Source organism: Myotis lucifugus, unplaced genomic scaffold (genome assembly GCF_000147115.1).
Source record: "Myotis lucifugus unplaced genomic scaffold, Myoluc2.0 scaffold_556, whole genome shotgun sequence".
NCBI lineage: Eukaryota > Metazoa > Chordata > Mammalia > Chiroptera > Vespertilionidae > Myotis > Myotis lucifugus.
Genome location: NW_005871604.1, coordinates 320,852 through 337,326, shown reverse-complemented (window position 1 = coordinate 337,326; position 16,475 = coordinate 320,852). Strand labels below are relative to the sequence as shown.

Here is a 16,475-nt window from a genome sequence, read left to right as displayed (position 1 = left end):
AGCACTCAGTGGGCACCTGTTGCATGTATGTGTGCACGAATGAGCATCGGATATTCAGTGTCTGCACATGTCTGGGGTGGAGGGTGTGACCTGGCAGAAGCCGTGGGGAGGCCCCCATACATCAGGCTGTACCCACACTTGCCACACCACCCCCTTATGCAGTGCACACACAAGCACACGCAAGCACATGAAAACGTCTCCGGCCTGCGCACAGATCCTCTCACAGGGCGGCCAGCGGGGGGCGTTACGCAGGAACATCCGAAGAGCTCTGAGGCTGACTCTGCTCCCTCCCAGGAGCCCGGCCGCCCTGGCAGCAGGAAGTTCCTCTGGGACCTCACCTGGGGCCTCCTCTGAGCCCTGGGAGCGCTGAGCTGAGTGAGGGTGGGGGGAGTCGAGGGGTGTGAAGGGAGGAGCTTGGGGTGGGGATGAAGGAGGTGTGGGCACTTGGGGCAGGGAGGACAGTGTCGGGGTATGTGCAGGGAGCGGATGGAGGGTGGCATGGGGCCTGGGGCAGGGGGGGCAGGGGCAGCAGCATGGGGAGGCCGCAGCCCTGAGGCCAGCTCTTTGCTGTGTGAGTGGGGCCACAAGGTCCCTGTGCAGAGAACAAACATGTAAACCACATGCCAGCCCCTTCCATACCCGAGCAGAACCCCTGGGCCCATCCCCACTGGGCCCCCCAACTTGCCCCAAGATCCGGAGATGCCCACTCCTAGGCCTGCCTGCTGTCCTCAGCCAGAGCTAGAGGGGGCACCACTGGGCAGGGCAGCCCCCAGACCCAGTGGGGCCACTTCCAATGGCAGCTCCAGATTTGCGTCCCCTGAGCTCCCATGGGAACAAGCCCTGTCTCCTTATCCTCAGTTTGCAGACAGGGAAACCGAGGCCAGAAAGGTGAGCCCTCTGCGAGCCAGGATGTGAGGAGGAAGGGCCCTGCTGCCCACCTGCACCAAGGCGACAAGAGAGGAGCCAGCTGCCTCCTGCCCGCCCCACCTCAGCGCCCTCCCCGCCCCTCCCCCCCTCCACGTTGGAGGCCCCAGAGTCTCCTTGTTAACTGGCCAGAGGTGTGGGCCATGCGTGTTACGGAGAAACAATCCCAGCTCTATGTGGGGTCAGACCCGACCTGTTCCACCACTTTCTGCAATGGCAGAGCCCGTTGGGCGGCTTTGGGCCCTGCCTCCTTTCTGCTCCTGGCAAGGAGAGCCCAGAACCTGCCTGGCGGGTTTGGCCAAGTCGCGTCTTGCTGCCTGTGCAGGTTCACACATTGCTGCCTCCATCTCGGGCAGGAAGGTCCGCGGAGGTCAACACGGGCGGGCGAGGGGCCATGTGAGTACCCGGGGCCCGGACCCCACAGCTCCCGCCGCTGGAGGCAGGGGAGGGGCTGGGGTCACTGTGGGGTCACCCAAGGCACCCCAGCCCCTGCTTGCTGGGCAGGAGGTGGGCTGGCCAGGCTGGTAAGAGGGGTGCAGCCACCTGTTCTGAGGTGCCTCGTCCAGGGGGAAGGGGGCCCAGTGAGCTTCCTGGCCAGGGGCAGGGTGCAGAGTCAAGACTAGGAGTGAGGGTCTGGGGCACCGGGAATGGGCTGCTGCCCCACAGCTGAGTCCTCATGGGCAGGGTGAAGCCCTGGGGGTGAGGAGGGGTACGGGGCTGTGGGACACGGCTGCCCTAACGTTGGTGTCTCTGGGGAGGCAGTGGCAAAGGGAGGGCTCCTGGGGGCCATGGGTCCTGCTCAGCCTCCCCCAGTGAGGCCTCAGGGGTACAGCAGGTAGCCCATGCCCTGGAAGTCAGGTTGCAAAGGCCCACAGTTACCTGAGCCAAGAAGCTGCCTCAGCCCACCTGGGAGCACCCTGTCCTGCTCCTCTGTGCACGTGTGCACGCGCTTGTGGGATGCACAACGATGTGTGCACATGTGCATGCATGCACACTCATGTGCAGCTCTCCCTGGGCCAGGGCAGTGCTGGGTGCGTGGTGGGGGAGGTGGCTGAGGGGAGCACATGTGTGTGTGGCACTCATGTGTTGGGATGTGCTCTAACATGTTTTAGGATGTTATTAGGATCCATGTGTATGGGTGTGGGCATCAGGCATGCATGTGTGTCACGGGTCTATGTGTCTGGTGACGTTAGAAACCTCCCTGGCAGTGACACATCTCTGGACATGACCTTCCACCCTGAGCTGGCCCAGGGGTCATTAGGAGGCCCCATTTCTGCCCTGGCTGTGTCCTTGTGAACCTCTCTTGCTCCTCTATAAACAGGGTTGGCGTGGCCACTCCATGGGCAAGCATGAGACCCAGTGAGCCACAGCATGGAGCACCTATTGGGTGCTGGCATGTGGGGGCTCCAAGACTGGCCCCTGACCACTGTGTTTGAGGAGTCCTGACAGCTTGAGGTGGCAGAGACCCCCCCCTCCTCCAGGAGCAAGGGACAGAGCTCACCTCTGTCTGTGTGGAGAGGGACCCTGAGGCTCAGCCAGGTGAGTGACTGCCCAGCCGTGCAGAGCCCCCTCAGAGGGTGGACAAGGACTCAGGGCCGGAGCCTGTGGAGCGGGCCAATGAGCACCTCCTCAGATGGCCGCACGCACCGAGCCTGGGCACGCAGTGGGTGCATAAATCCCCATGCCGCAACGTGCAGTGGGCTCCGATGGCGTGCCTGGCCCCATGCAGGCCCAGCAGGAGGTCAGGGTCCGTCACTTGGGGACGGTACATCCGGTGACCTCTCCACACTCCTTCAGAGAAGCTTTGGGATCGTTTTAGTGCCCTGCAAGCATGTAGAGGGCTGGCACCATGCTTGGCACAGTGGGCATGAGGAAGCAGCAGCTGCTGCTACTGCAGCATCGTCATGGTTGTTTTGTGGGTAGGTGGATAGATAGACAGACCGATGGCGGAGAAGGAGCAGCATACGGGCCGGCCACAGGGCTCCGGCACCGAGGGCTGCTGAAGCAGGACTGCCCCAGCCAGGGAGGCAGCGAGGGGGCGAGGAGCCAGGGACCCCCGCTGGCCCAGGAGCAGGGCCAGAAACCACACCCCTGGGGCTTTGCCGCTCAACCTGACAGTGCCCAATCCAGGCTGGGGGCTACAGCTGGGGCCTCAGTGCCCTCCCTGCGTGGGGGCCAGATGGCACCTGCCCTGGGCACAGCCACCAAGACTCAGTGGCCTGAAGTGTCTATACAGTGTGCACCATCACTACAGATTTCTGAATTGGGGCGGGGGGCGGTGTCCTCCTGTAAAGGGCCTTCGTGGCAATGGGACCTGAACTGGCCCAAGAGGAGAGGGGCTCCTGTAAGCAGAAATGGCAGTGCCTGGGGTCGCATGTGAGGGAGGCACTATCGGAAGACTGCAGGCGGGGGACACAGGGTCTCCATTTGTAGTCAACTGAGCGCTCAGCCTGCCAGGCACTGGGCTGAGCATGTCTCAGCTGGACGGGCGTCCCCTGGACATATACAACCTGGACGGGCGTCCCCTGGACATATACAACCTGGACGGGCGTCCCCTGGACATATACAACCTGGACGGGCGTCCCCTGGACATATACAACCTGGACGGGCGTCCCCTGGACATATACAACCTGGACGGGCGTCCCCTGGACATATACAACCTGGACGGGCGTCCCCTGGACATATACAACCTGGACGGGCGTCCCCTGGACATATACAACCTGGACGGGCGTCCCCTGGACATATACAACCTGGACGGGCGTCCCCTGGACATATACAACCTGGACGGGAGTCCCCTGGACATATACAACCTGGACGGGTGTCCCCTGGACATATACAACCTGGACGGGTGTCCCCTGGACATATCTAATCTGGACAGGCTTCTCCTGGACATATCTAACCTGGACGGGAGTCCCCTGGGCATATACAACCTGGACAGGCATCCCCTGGACATATACAACCTGGACGGGCATCCCCTGGACATATACAACCTGGACAGGCATCCCCTGGACATATACAACCTGGACGGGCATCCCCTGGACATATACAACCTGGTCAGGCGTCCCCTGGACATATACAACCTGGACGGGTGTCCCCTGGACATATACAACCTGGACAGGCGTCTCCTGGACATATACAACCTGGACAGGCGTCTCCTGGACATATCTAACGTGGACGGGAGTCCCCTGGACATATACAACCTGGACGGGCGTCCCCTGGACATATACAACCTGGACGGGCATCCCCTGGACATATACAACCTGGTCAGGTGTCCCCTGGACATATCTAACCTGGACGGGTGTCCCCTGGACATATACAACCTGGACGGGTGTCCCCTGGACATATACAACCTGGACGGGTGTCCCCTGGACATATACAACCTGGACGGGCGTCCCCTGGACATATCTAACCTGGATGGGTATCCCCTGGGCACGTGTTACTGGGAAGGAGCCTCACAGTCCCTGATATGAAGGGTAGTGTTACCCCCAGATGAGGAAACTAACGCTCTGAGAGGTAAAACCACTAGCCCAAGTTTGCACAGAAGGTAAAGGTAGGACAGGGCCGCTACCAGGGCTGTAGGCTTATGGCTTGGACCCCCATGTCTTTATCGATCTGGCCTGGCTGACTCAGCATGGCCGGCCCACCTGCCCTTCCAGGGGCTCAGCCCCAGTGGAAGCCTTGCAGCCTGGGCATCCAGAGGTGGAGGGCTGGGGAGCCCTGGCCTGTCTGGGGCCCTAAGGAGCACAACTCAGGTCTTTGCTTCCAAGCCCCACCCCCGAGAGCAGCTCAGGCCAACCTCTCCTGTGCACAGGCCTCCAGAGTTCTCTGAACCCCCAGCCCCCACTGCCCTGGGCACTCCTGGCAGACACAGAGCCGGCATGATAGGGAGGCCCACTGACCTCCCAGCAGGAAGCTACAACCCAGGGCCATGCTACCCACAGTGCCCCTAGAGGCTGACTGTCCACTTCGCCTCAGACAATGCACTCGGTCACCTGCCCTCCTGGGAAAGTCACACTGTCCCCATGGCACTGCCACAGGGGCTGGGTGGCCCTGGGCTATGTGTGTAGACAGGAGACTCCAACTTTGCTGTCAGCCACCCGCACAGGCCTGCCCCAGGACCCTTGTCCATGCTGTTCCCCTGCCCAGCATGCAGGGTGTCTCCTGCCGTCCTTTGAGGACCCTGAGAGAAGCAGCCGGGAGGGCTGGCAGGGCAGTTTGGGGCACAAAGAGGAGCCTGGCGGGGCAGGGGTGGCACCCAGCAGAGGGCACCACAGTGACCTCTTCAGGACCAATGTTTGCCTCTTGCTTGGACCCAGAGCCCACACAGGCTTCTCCGGGCCCATGACACCAAGGGCTCCGTTGGGCGCATCCTTTATGGGCGTTGGGCCAGCTTACAGTCCACAGCACACAGCACACTGCCAACACAGCTGCTGGAGAGAAGAGCCGTCTGTCAGGCAGTCTGGGTGGAATTTCAGGTTCTGCTGCTTAGGCACTCCTAGCACTCTTCCCCTCTTGTTACAGACATGAGCACATGGAAGGCCCAGTTCAGGTCTTACCTTTCAGGAGCCCTACCATTTCGGAGAGGACAGCACAGTGAGGACCAGCGGGTCGACTAGTACATGTCCATCTGTCCCCATGAGGGAGAGGCGCGACCTCCCCAACCCTCAGAGAAAGTTCAAACCCTGGGTTCCGCCTCCACTGGGCAGCTGGGGAGGGTGACATGATCTGTTGGGGCCTCAGTTTCCCCATCTGGAGAGTGGACTCTTTACGGTGTGGTCAGGGTTGGACTGTCATGAAAGTGACGGTGTGTACAGCGCTCAGGAAACGGGCCGATCCCATTTATACCCCTTCTGCTCCAGCCCTGGCCTCCCCGGCCTCCGGAATGCAGCATCTTTCCTTCATCATCTGACACAGAGTCACCATGCGGGCACCCCCACTTCCCGCAGCCCAGGCAAGTCTGGTAAACGAGTTTGGGGAGCCTGGCCTTCCTGCTGCTCCACCCTCCACCACACCCCAGGCCCTGCGCAGCCGGCTCCTTGGACACTGCAGGCCACAGGCTCTCACCTGTCCTCCAGCCGGGCTGTCTCCCGTACAGAAGGACAGGCTTCCCACTGTTCTTTGACTCAGGTTCAAGGGCCCGGCTGAGAGCCAGACTCGTGGTCTGTTTCCCGGCGGCAGTCCTAGCCCTGTGCTTGCTGCCCCTGGCTTCTCTTGGGGTCATAAGACCTGCTCCATTCAGGCCTTGTGACCCCATGGCACCTGCCACCCCCACTTCCGAGAGCCCAGAGCAGCAGGCTGGCTTTCCGCTCTGCTCCCGTGTCACTCAGTGACGGCAGTGGGGGCTGGGGGCATTCCTCTGGCCAGGGACATCTGGTAGTTGGCATTTGGGGTTTTCCAGTTTGGGGCTGTTTTGTAGGGTGCTGCTGCGAACTCAGACATCCTCAGGGCAACCTTTGAAATGCAAATGAGACCACGCCCCCTTCTGTGGCCTTGGCCAGAACTCAGGCCACCCGAGGGGGGATTCTGAGCAGAGGTTTCAAGGGCCTGCGCTGCGCTGTGCAGAGTGCGTGCTGGGGCCGGGCAGAGGCAGGAAGCCAGGTGCAGTGGCCTGGGAGATGCAACTCAGTCCCATGGTGGCTTGGACCCGGTGGGGGGTGGCAAGGAGGGAAAGGTGAGATTCTGGGCATAAGTAGAAGTCCCGCCAACAGTTGCTACTGAGGGGTCAGTGCGGGCGGCCAGAGGAGAGGGTTCTGGAGTTACAGGAGCCTGGCTGTCTGTTCTCAGGGTCCAGGGGCCCCCAGGGCTCCTCAGGCTGAGGACCAGGAGGGGCCACCTCACCGTGGCCCGGAGGCGAGACCCAGAGGGAAGAGGTCTCTGGCCTCGGGCAGGCAGGACAGGATCCTTCTGCTCTTTGTGAGACTCAGGGCCCCAGGGAGCTGGCCACAGACCCCACCCCTGCAGCGGGCATGCAGGGGGCTTGGCTCAGCCTCAGTAAATGTAGACCTGGGGTCAAAATTAGCATCCACAACTACTCAGACTCGAGGTGGGCACAGAGAGCGCTGGGCCTCAGCACCGTGACACGCGCACACACACACACACACAGCATGCACACACACGCACACACACATACACATGTGCACACATGTGCACACACACACACAGTGCACGTGCGCACACTACCACGCCAGGACAGAGCACACCAGACTGCGTGAGGGGGCCCGTGCTGAGGTCTGAGCCTTGGCGGCCCTTGACACCCCGTAGCTGGCAGTGCCCCCACCCCTCACGGAAGGAGCTGCCGGAGAGAGTTCCCCAGAGGGGGCTGCATGTCACAGCCGGCTAATGGGCTCGTGGAGCATGACGTGGGTGCTCTGAGCCACTGCAGGCCGGGCCCAGCCAAGGCTCCTGACGAGGGGCCCAGCCTCCCAGGCCTGGGGCCAATCTGCAGCCACGGGGGGTGGGGGGGGGGAGTAGGGGACATGCCTGCGGGAGGCCGGGATTAGGTGGTGGATATTGAATGGACAGGCCCCATCCCTCCTGTCCCCTCCAAGTTCCCCCGAAGTATGAAAGCTAAGAGCAGGACAGTGTAGAGGAGCCCACTGGGTCCTCAGTGTGGACATGACCCAGTGGGGGGTGGGGGTGGCCCACAGACAGGACACTCCACCAACACCCACGGGGCCAGCACCTAGCCCTCTCCAGGCAGTGGCCCATGACTGGACCCTATAGCCCATAGGCCCTTCCCAAGCCAAAGAGCCCCTCTCCCACCTCCTGCTCCACAGGCTGGAAACAGAGGGGCAGTAGGACCGAGGGGCATCCTGCACCTGAGGGCCATGGAGAGCTTCATGGAGGCCCTAAACAGGCTGAAGGACATCCATGAGAAGGAGGTCCTGGGTGAGTGCGCGGGGGGCAGGGCGGGTGGGGGTGGGGCCGGTCTCCACAGGTGGCTCTCACCTGGACCAGTGGCCTAAGAGCTGAGGCCAGGCCAGGGTGCTCCCACACATCGCCTCCAAACCTAGGACCTCGCCTTCCAGGCCCAGAAGGGAGCAATGCCTCAGAGCCCAGAGCATCCACGTGGCCAGGTGCCCAGCCTCAGATCAGCACCCCAAGTGTGCCCTGCAGGGCTTCTCCCAGCGGTCAGCCCAGGCCGAGTGGAAATAAAAAGCCAGGCCCGCTGCAGAGAGCCAGGAGCCTCCTTCGCTCAGGGCAGGGGTCTCGGCGTTCCCCTAAGCAAGGCCCCTCTCTAAGAACGGGAGCTCACGGGTCCGGAGGCCCGTCCAGGGCATTGATCTGAAACCCTCCATTTCACTCCTGGACACCAGGCTGAGCTCTGCCCCGCCCACACACCTGTCCCTCCATTCCCCGGGCCCCTGGGCCCTGGCCAGACCCTCCTGAGGCCAACCATCCCACAAGCACCCCCCAGAGGTCCCAAAGGGCCTGGGTCACCTCCCCAGAGACTTAGAGAGGCAGGTCTGCTTGGGGCATGGAGGAGTCTGCCAGGGTCCCCCCCCAAGAGCCCATTTTACTTCAATATTAGCTGCACCCAAAGTGAATGCCCCTCCCAGGACCTGGCTAGGTGGTTCCCAACCAACCTCCAGACAGACACCAGAGTCAGAGCCCCCATGGGGAAGGGAGACGCTGGGCCCAGGGCAGCGGTCCTGAGCAGTCCCGAGACTGAGTCAGTGAGGCGACCCATCAGGGGTGCGGGTGTGGAGAGGAACAGGAGGTGCCCTGGGCTCTGCTGCAGGGGCTGCCTGCACAGCTGGGCCTGACCCTCCACCCCTTCCTCCACCCTCCAGGCCTGCAGAACAAGCTTCTAGAACTGAACTCGGAGCGGTGCCGGTGAGTCAGACGGGCTGGCCCAGTGGGAACGGATGCGAAGGACAGCAGCTCACCAGTCACTCACTTAATCTTCCCAAATGCAGGGAGCCCCCACCCCTCCAACCCCCCATGTACAAAAGGAAACAGGCTCCGCATGGGCAGGAGGGAGGGAGCCACTGGCCCATGTCATGCATCCAATAGCTGGTGAGCCAGCACTGGGACCCTCCACGGGGCTGGGCAAGCCACATCCACTCAAGGCGCCTGCAGTACCAACAATTATCAGTGGGAACACACGTCATGAGACATCGAGAACTGAGGGGAGGGGCTCAGATGGGGCTCAGTTCTGTAGCAAGAGAGAACTGCAGGTGGCAAGAGAGAAACCCCATCTCATTGGTTCCCCCCCCCCCACAGGGATGCCCAAAGGGTAGAGGAGCTCTGTGCCAAGAACCACCAGCTCAGGGAGCAGCAGAAGGCTCTGAAAGACAACGTGCGGGTGCTGGAGAACAGGTGAGCCAGGTGCTGGGGCACAGGTGAGCCAGGTGCTGGAGAACAGGTGAGCCAGGTGCTGGGGCACAGGTGAGCCAGGTGCTGGAGAACAGGTGAGCCAGGTGCTGGAGAACAGGTGAGCCAGGTGCTGGAGGGAGGAGGACAAGGGGTCTGTGGATGCGTTTGGGAAGCTCTAGGGTAAAACTAAACCAGACAGCTTTCCCCCACCTTCCCTGCAGGATTTCTCAGAGCCTTAAGTAAACTGTATTTTCAAGGTTCCTTCCCAAACTTAGGGGATGGAGCAGGCTTCCACAGTTTGGGAAAGGCAGGGGCACATCCCTGGAGGGTCCCAGCCCTTCGATGGGCCTCAGTCTGCCTCCTCAGAGTGACCTCTTGCCTCCCCCACGCCGCAGGCTGCGGGCCGGCCTGTGCGACCGCTGCACTGTCACCCAGGAGCTGGCCAGGAAGAAGCAGCAGGAGTTCGAGAGCTCCCTCCTCCAGAACCTGCAGCACCTCTTCATCCTCAGTGAGCCGCCTGCTGTCCCCTTCTGTGGGCCATGACCCCAGGGCCTGCTCAGCCTGACATGGCATCACAGGGAAAGAGGGAAGGTGATCCTTCTGTCCGATGGTCACCCCACACCCCAATTTACAGACAAATGATGCGAAGCCCCAGCTGGCCCTGGCACATCCCTCATTCATCAGTCCCCTGCTCTCTCGGCCTCAACTCCCCCCTCCTGCGATGACGAGAGGCCCCTGAGACCTCACATGAGGAGAGCAGGCCCCCTTTACCTTGGGGGACATTCCGGGGACAAGGTCCCCATCGCTTTCCTCAGCCTAAGGCTGGCGCAGTTTAGTCAGTCACATCCAACCATCCCCTCAGGCAGCAGGCATGCATGGGGCACCTGCTATGCCAGGCCCTGGCCTGGGGACAGGACAACAAGGGAGACTCCCCGGGGCTGTGAGGACCCCCAGTCCTTCGCTAATCAGTGTCTTTGCAGCCAATGAGATGACCCGACTGCAGGAGGAGAATGAGACCTTGAAGGAAGAGGTGGCCCGGCTTCGGGGCCTGGGGTGAGTGGGGAAGGCACCAGGCGCCTGAGCACCCTGATCCCTATACCCAGCTCACAGCAGGCACCGCCACACATCCATGGGGCACCAGGGGCAGAGCATGGGGCACAGGACCCTGTGGGGGACCAGCCCAGTGCTGGGGTGGGTGTCCCATGGCCACTCACCACAGAGCCAACTCCGGACCTCAGAGCAACCAGCACAAGTGCCTTGTAAATGGACAGGAGCCCAGTGGACCCCTTAGAAACAGGGATGGTCCCCAGCACGCCAGCCGCTCTGCCACTCGGGGCTCTGCACCTGGGGGCACATCTCGGGTGGTGTCAAGGGCCCTCTTTCTGGGTCACCTGGGTCCTCCTGCAGTGGTGGCTTGGCCCCCAGGAGGACACCCTGGCCTTTCTGATTGTGTCTGGGGGCACTGCCCTCCCTCTCCCCTCCCCTCGGGAGACAGACCCAAGCCCCAGTGCAGGGAGAGCTCCTCGGACCCCTCCTCACCCCCACTGCTCATCTCCCCGGGCCCCTGGAAGGCCAGCACCGAGAAGCTGCCAGGAGGCCACGAGGAGGCCGAGGACCACCCCCTGGATGCCAGTCCACGGGGAGAAGGTGCTGTGAGGCTGCGGGGGGGGGGGGGAGCGGGCATCTCAGGCCAGGGGGCCTCTGGGCAGGGGCTGAGCCATCCAATACGTTTCCTCCCACAGAAAAGCTGGAGCACAGGATGTCTCCAGTGGCCAAAATCTCCCCGGGTGCCAACCTGCCCGAGCCACGGGCCTCAGACATGGTGAGGACAAGGGACCCCAAGCCACCTCTCCCAGCCCCAGCCACATGCCACGCGCTGTCCTCTGGGACAGACAGGGACCCCTGAGCTCCATTCAACATGGGTGGAGGCAAGGCTCAGAGCCGGTGGGTCCCACAAAGAGCAAGGGCAGAGGGCACCAGCCAGCCCCACCCAGGCTGACCATGCCCACCCTGTGCAGAGCCCCCAGCATATCTCCAACCAGCTGCACGGGACCATTGCCGTGGTGCGGCCGGGGGCCTGGGCCTGCTCCGCTGACCGGGGCTCCGCCAATGGGACGCCCTCTGCCCAGAGCAGCCCACCCAGCCCGCCTTACGAGCACAGCCTCTCCCTGGACAGGTGAGGTTCTGCCCACAGCCACCACCAGGAGTGACCTCAGCTGAGCACCTGTCCCAATCTAGTCCCACCTTTGAGAGGGGGGCAGTGGCCAGGAGCCCCTCCATGGCACGGCAGGAGCTCTTGCCCTCCCAAGGCTTTGCTTTCCTGGATACTCTGCCCATCACGAAGTCCCCACGGGGACCCTCCTGAACAGCCAGGACGGGTGGGGGGCTGGGGGGAGAGGTGGAGCCAGCGCTCCGGTGAGGGCAGGTAGCTGATGCCCAAAAGGGGAGAGGCCACAGAGCCCCAGGCTCCAGGTCACATGGCTTGGCCTCCAGAGCTGGGAGAGGGGAGGGGGCCAGGAACCCACCCTTTCCCCCACCTTCCCCCTGACCTGGCCCGCTCTCCTCACCTCTCGGGGCCTCCCCTGGGACATGGGGTTGACCGTGAGCCCCTGTCATTGGGCTTCTTCCCACCCCAGCTTCCTGCGGGCCTCTCAGGCCTCCGCCAGGCCCCACAAGTCCCTGAAGCACGCCCTCCAGACTGACCGCCTCTGCCTCCTGAATCGCCCTCGGTCCCTGCACCTTCGGAGCCCCCAAAGCAGCCCCCGGGCCCCCGCCGCAGCCCCTGGCGGTCCCCAGCCCCAGATCCTGAAGGCCAGAGAGGCAGAGGCCTGGGAGGTGCCCTCGGGGCTACTGGGCCCACCGGGCACCCTGGTGGACATGCGGGATCCTCGGCTAGAGGGAGCACTGAGCCTGCTCCTGGCCCAGCAGCTGCAGGCACGAGGACAGGCTGGTGGTGCCAGGATGAGGGGGCCTCCCAGGCCAGGGGAGACGCCGCCCTCCCCTCCAATCTGTTCTGACTCTGAGGGGTCAGAGGGCGAGGTGGCCGGGGCAGCCCTGCCCAGGAGGCGGCACCAGCAGCCCACAGGCCCTGGCAGCCCCAGGGGACAGGAGGCCACAGTCACAGAGGACCTTGTTCCAGACAAGCCCCTGGACCTCTCTGAGTGGGGGCGGGGCCGGGATGCCCCCAAGCCCGTGGGCCGGCCAAGGAGGTTCAGCCCCAAAACTGCCCACACTCCCAGCCCTGAGCCACCCCAGGGGGCGAAGCCACTTGCCCAGTCTGGACCTTGGGGGCGAAGCAATGGCACCAAGGGGACCAGAGCACCAGGGCCAGAAGCGGCCCCCCTGCCCGAGGTGAGGCCCAGCCTGGTCTTGCCTCATGTGCCCACACCAGGCCAGCAGCTGGGCCCAGTGAGAAAGCCTGTTCCTGACGCTCACGGCAGGGCAGCTGACCCTCCAGCTGAGCCCAGCCAGGGTCCCGAAGGCTGTGCCCAAGGCTGGGTTGGGGGGCAAGACAGTCTCCCCAAATGAATTCAAGCCACCGACGTGCTTCCCCTCAGGACTCCCCACATCCTCTCCCAGAGCCCCAGCCTAGCCTGCCGTCTCCAGGCAGGACAGGAGATGAGTCCAGAGAGAGGCCAAAACCGTCCCCCCACCCACAGAGTCCTGATGCCAATGGCCACCCAGGTAAGGGTGAGTGTTGGGGTCATGAGAGCCCAGCAAATGTGGCCCCAGGAGGGGAGGGATGTGCAGTGGTCAGCACCAGCTGAGTGTGGGCCTGGCAGGCCAAACCCTAGGGTCCCCACAGGCAGACCTAGAAGGGAGGTGGGGGTCAGGGCAGGTGTGTCTCTGACCACAGGCAGTGAAGGAAAGGGCCCTAGCAATTAGAGTCTGGGGGCAGGATGTGGGTTTCCCATTACAGTGGTCAAGTCAGGGGACACCCCAGCTGGTGGGGTCATTGTGCAGGCGCTGGACCCTAGGGCAGGTTACTGTACCCCTCTGTGCCTCAGTCTCCTCATCTGCAGAGTTGTTGCCACTCATCCTGGTCTGGCAGGCTAGAACGAGGCCTGCTTCCACCAGACTCCCGGGCCACCAGCCTGGCCTGACCCACGCCCTGCACCCCGCAGAGCTCAGCAAGGCCCAGGCACAGCGACCGCTGTCGGACAAGCTGGATGAGCCAGACGCCTCGGACAGTGAGGTGGGTCCCAGGCTCAGGTGGGGCCCCAAGCTAGGGCTTCCCAGGCTCGGGGGAGGGTCCTGGCCCTGACCATACTCCCACACCCCGCAGGTGGGCCTGAGCCCGGAGGCGGGGGCCACATCCAGCACCCCGGGGGAAGGGCCCCGGTGCTTCTGCACCAAGGAACCCGGGCAGGGCCTGCAGCAGAAGAGGAAGTGGGTCCAGTCCTCTGACCTGTGGGACAAAGGTATGGGCCCGGGGCAGTGGGGGGTGGGGAGTCCCGCAGCCCCAACACCCCCACCCCACCTTGGGGAATGGCATCCTCCAATTGACTGGAACCCAGACCCTGAAACCAGTCCTTGGAGCTCTCCCAGAGCAGGACCCTTAAGAGGAGGAGCCAGGGGTCGGGCCTGGGTGATTCCTGGTCCACTTCCTCCTCACGGCAGCCCCGGCCAGGCCCTTCAACCTGGAGGGGTGGACTCCTGGACCCTTTTGGCCACCTTGATGCGTGGGGTGTGTTTGTTCCACTGGGGAAGTGGGGGCTGCTCAAATGTGTGGTGCCTGTGGGCCTGGCTCCTCCTAACAGGGCAGCAAGAGCAGAGGCCCCAGCCCGAGGGTACCAGGACACCCCCACTTCCTGCTCTGGCCACAAAGGCAGCTTTGGCCAGGTGCCAGAGAGACTGAACGCATAAGCTAATAATGGATGCCGCCCTGGTGTTTGTCCGAACAGGTCTGCCACTAGGCAGGCCCGGCTTGGCTGCCACAATGCGCCATTGTTGCTGGGAAGGTGCCCGAGAGCCGTGTTTGCTCGGGCGAGCCGCGGAGGAGGCCAGCACACCTGCCTGATTTCCAGGCACTTCCTGCTGGGCATGATTTGGCCCAGTCCTGGTAGGCACAGTCCATAGGGGCGCACAGGTGTCTGCCCCACCCTGCACTTGGAGCTGAGCTGCCCAACCCTGGTCCTCCCACCTGGACCAGTGCAGGGGCTCCCCGTCAGGCACCGACACCTCACAACGCCCACCCTGGTGGTCAGTGAGAACAGGGCCTTTGCCCAGCTTGTGGCCCACACCACGATGTGCCAGGCACAGTGCCACACGGCTCAGCACCAGCAGCAGCGCCCTGTAGCTTATGCCCATGGAGGGTGTCAGCAGTGTCCAGTCATCACTGCCTCTGGGCCTCATGACCCTGCCCAGTGATGGACCTCACTGCCTCACAGGTGGGGAAACTGAGGCACAGAGAGGTGAGGGAACTCACCCAAGGTCACAAAACTGGTACACGGGGTCAGGATTCCAACCTGGTTCTGACCCAGGTCTGAATCTTGTTCCACATCAGAGACAAGCCTGGGGCATACTGGCAGGTCCCCCTGCGAGGGTCCTAAGGATCTGACACCCTCCCCTGTGGCCCCGGCCGAAGGCAGGCCCATGGAGGCACCCAGCCAGTGTCTCGGGATTCTGAGAGCCTTTCCCCATCAGGGCAGGTTATCCAAAATGGGCCGGGCCCTCTCTCTGCAAAGCAGCGAGGTGGGGGGCCAGGGCTGGGCCGGCCTCGGGGTTGCGCGCCTGGGGAGAGGGTCCACGCTTCCACCAAATTCCGATGGAGCCGCTGCGGCTCTGGGTCTGCCGCTGTCAGCACAAGTCACCTCTGCCAGGTGGGCTCTGAGTTCCCTGCCAGAGACTGCCCTCGAGGCCCTGGGGAGAGCCCGGTGTCATCTCAAGGGAGGACCCACGAGGCCACCGCCGGGCGTCCCAGCCTAACCTCAGTCCACTTCCCACAGCCTCCAAGAAGCTGTCCTGAGGGAGAAGGAACCCCAGGGGAGCCCCTAACACCAGCTGAAAGGCCCAGGAGCCCAAGACCCCAAGGACGACGGCCCCTCACCCAGCAACAGCATCTGGGAGGAGCCCTATCGCGCTCTGCCCACCGAGGCCAGGACAGCCCACACCACCAGCCCAGCCCAGCTCAGGGGGAAGGAGATTGAATGCTGGCCACGTCCAGAGGGGCTGGGAAGGCCGAGAGGGAGTCTATAGCTGGTTTTTGGAACCCTTCTTCTCTGCCCATCTTGATGACTGACTGGACCTGTCACCCCACCTTCTCCCCCGCACCTTCTCCCTTGCGGGGAACAGGAGTTGAGAAGCACAGGAGGCAGGGATCCTCAGGCCCTAGCCCAGCCCCACCCCTGCAGCACACAGACAGCCCTTACCGGGCAGCGCCCCTCACCAGCCCCATCCCTCCCCGCGCCCCCTACTCCACTGGCATCCCAGACTCCAAGGGCCTTGCACTCTTGGCCACCCCTTCCCTGAGGGGCAACGGAGCTGCAAGCATCGGTCTCCAGCGCCCCCTCGTGGAATCCTGCATACAGACGCTGGGCATTGAGGGCCTACCAGCCGTGAGCAAACTACGGCCCCGCGGCCGGATCCGGCCCGTTTGAAATGAATAAAACTAAAAAAAAAAAAAAAAAAAAAAAAAAAGACCGTACCCTTTTATGTAATGATGTTTACTTTGAATTTATATTAGTTCACACAAACACTCCATCCATGCTTTTGTTCCGGCCCTCCGGTCCAGTTTAAGAACCCATTGTGGCCCTCGAGCCAAAAAGTTTGCCCACCCGTGGTAGTCCAAGGGCTCAGGGAGGCTGAAAGGCAGTGGCGAGAGGCCTTCGCAGATAGGGTCCTCAGGGTGCTGGGAGAATAAAGGTGCAAAGAAGGATGGCCTATGTGGCTAGCAGGGTCAGGGTCAGGGTCAGCCGGGCCAACACCTGCCTGGGCAAGTGAAGTGACTCAAGAGGCTCTTGAATGTGTTCAGGGCCAAGGACGTCACTCCCTTACAGGAGGGCAGAATCAAAACCAGCAAAGCGTTTCAGGGACAGGTACTCTCTGGGGGTGGCCAGGGAACAGACAGAGAATGTGCACAGCCCCTCCTCACTGACACCTGAGTCCCTGGCCCCACACCTGCCACTGACTGGTCAGCCCTCTGCATGACCACAGGGCAGCCCACCCAGTACTCCACCCTCAGCATCAGGCTATTCTGCCCTCCAGGCCGTTGTCTCTTTAAGAGGGTGTGT

At 62.8% G+C, this 16,475-nt stretch overlaps 1 protein-coding gene across 12 annotated transcripts; it reads left to right on the top strand.

Annotated features, from left to right (window-relative positions):
- Positions 1–1,219: 1,219 nt before the first annotated feature.
- On the top strand, positions 1,220–15,862 carry RBBP8NL (RBBP8 N-terminal like). Of its 12 annotated transcripts, none has more exons than XM_023745579.1 (16): positions 1,245–1,320; positions 2,246–2,463; positions 5,784–5,875; positions 7,701–7,812; positions 8,718–8,760; positions 9,151–9,246; positions 9,639–9,751; positions 10,224–10,296; positions 10,739–10,890; positions 10,986–11,065; positions 11,262–11,419; positions 11,880–12,594; positions 12,801–12,927; positions 13,368–13,438; positions 13,529–13,664; positions 15,192–15,361. In XM_023745579.1, exons 3-16 carry the CDS (start codon positions 5,846–5,848, stop codon positions 15,209–15,211), a joined length of 1,926 nt encoding a protein of 641 aa, XP_023601347.1. In that variant the 5' UTR covers positions 1,245–1,320; positions 2,246–2,463; positions 5,784–5,845; the 3' UTR covers positions 15,212–15,361. The 12 variants fall into 12 exon arrangements, with proteins under 12 accessions (XP_023601343.1, XP_023601339.1, XP_023601347.1 ...); XM_023745574.1 differs by having other exon boundaries at positions 12,801–12,933; positions 13,251–13,438; XM_023745578.1 differs by lacking the exon at positions 13,529–13,664 and having other exon boundaries at positions 1,249–1,320; positions 15,192–15,862.
- Positions 15,863–16,475: the final 613 nt, after the last annotated feature.

Bases quoted from the DNA above. Each gene is read 5' to 3' on its own strand.
- RBBP8NL (XM_023745571.1), top strand. From the start codon at position 5,846: ATGCGGGCACCCCCACTTCCCGCAGCCCAG. The intron at 11,420-11,879 runs GTGAGGTTCTGC...TTCCCACCCCAG, and splicing joins CACAGCCTCTCCCTGGACAG to CTTCCTGCGGGCCTCTCAGG. The intron at 13,439-15,191 runs GTGGGTCCCAGG...CACTTCCCACAG, and splicing joins CAGACGCCTCGGACAGTGAG to CCTCCAAGAAGCTGTCCTGA.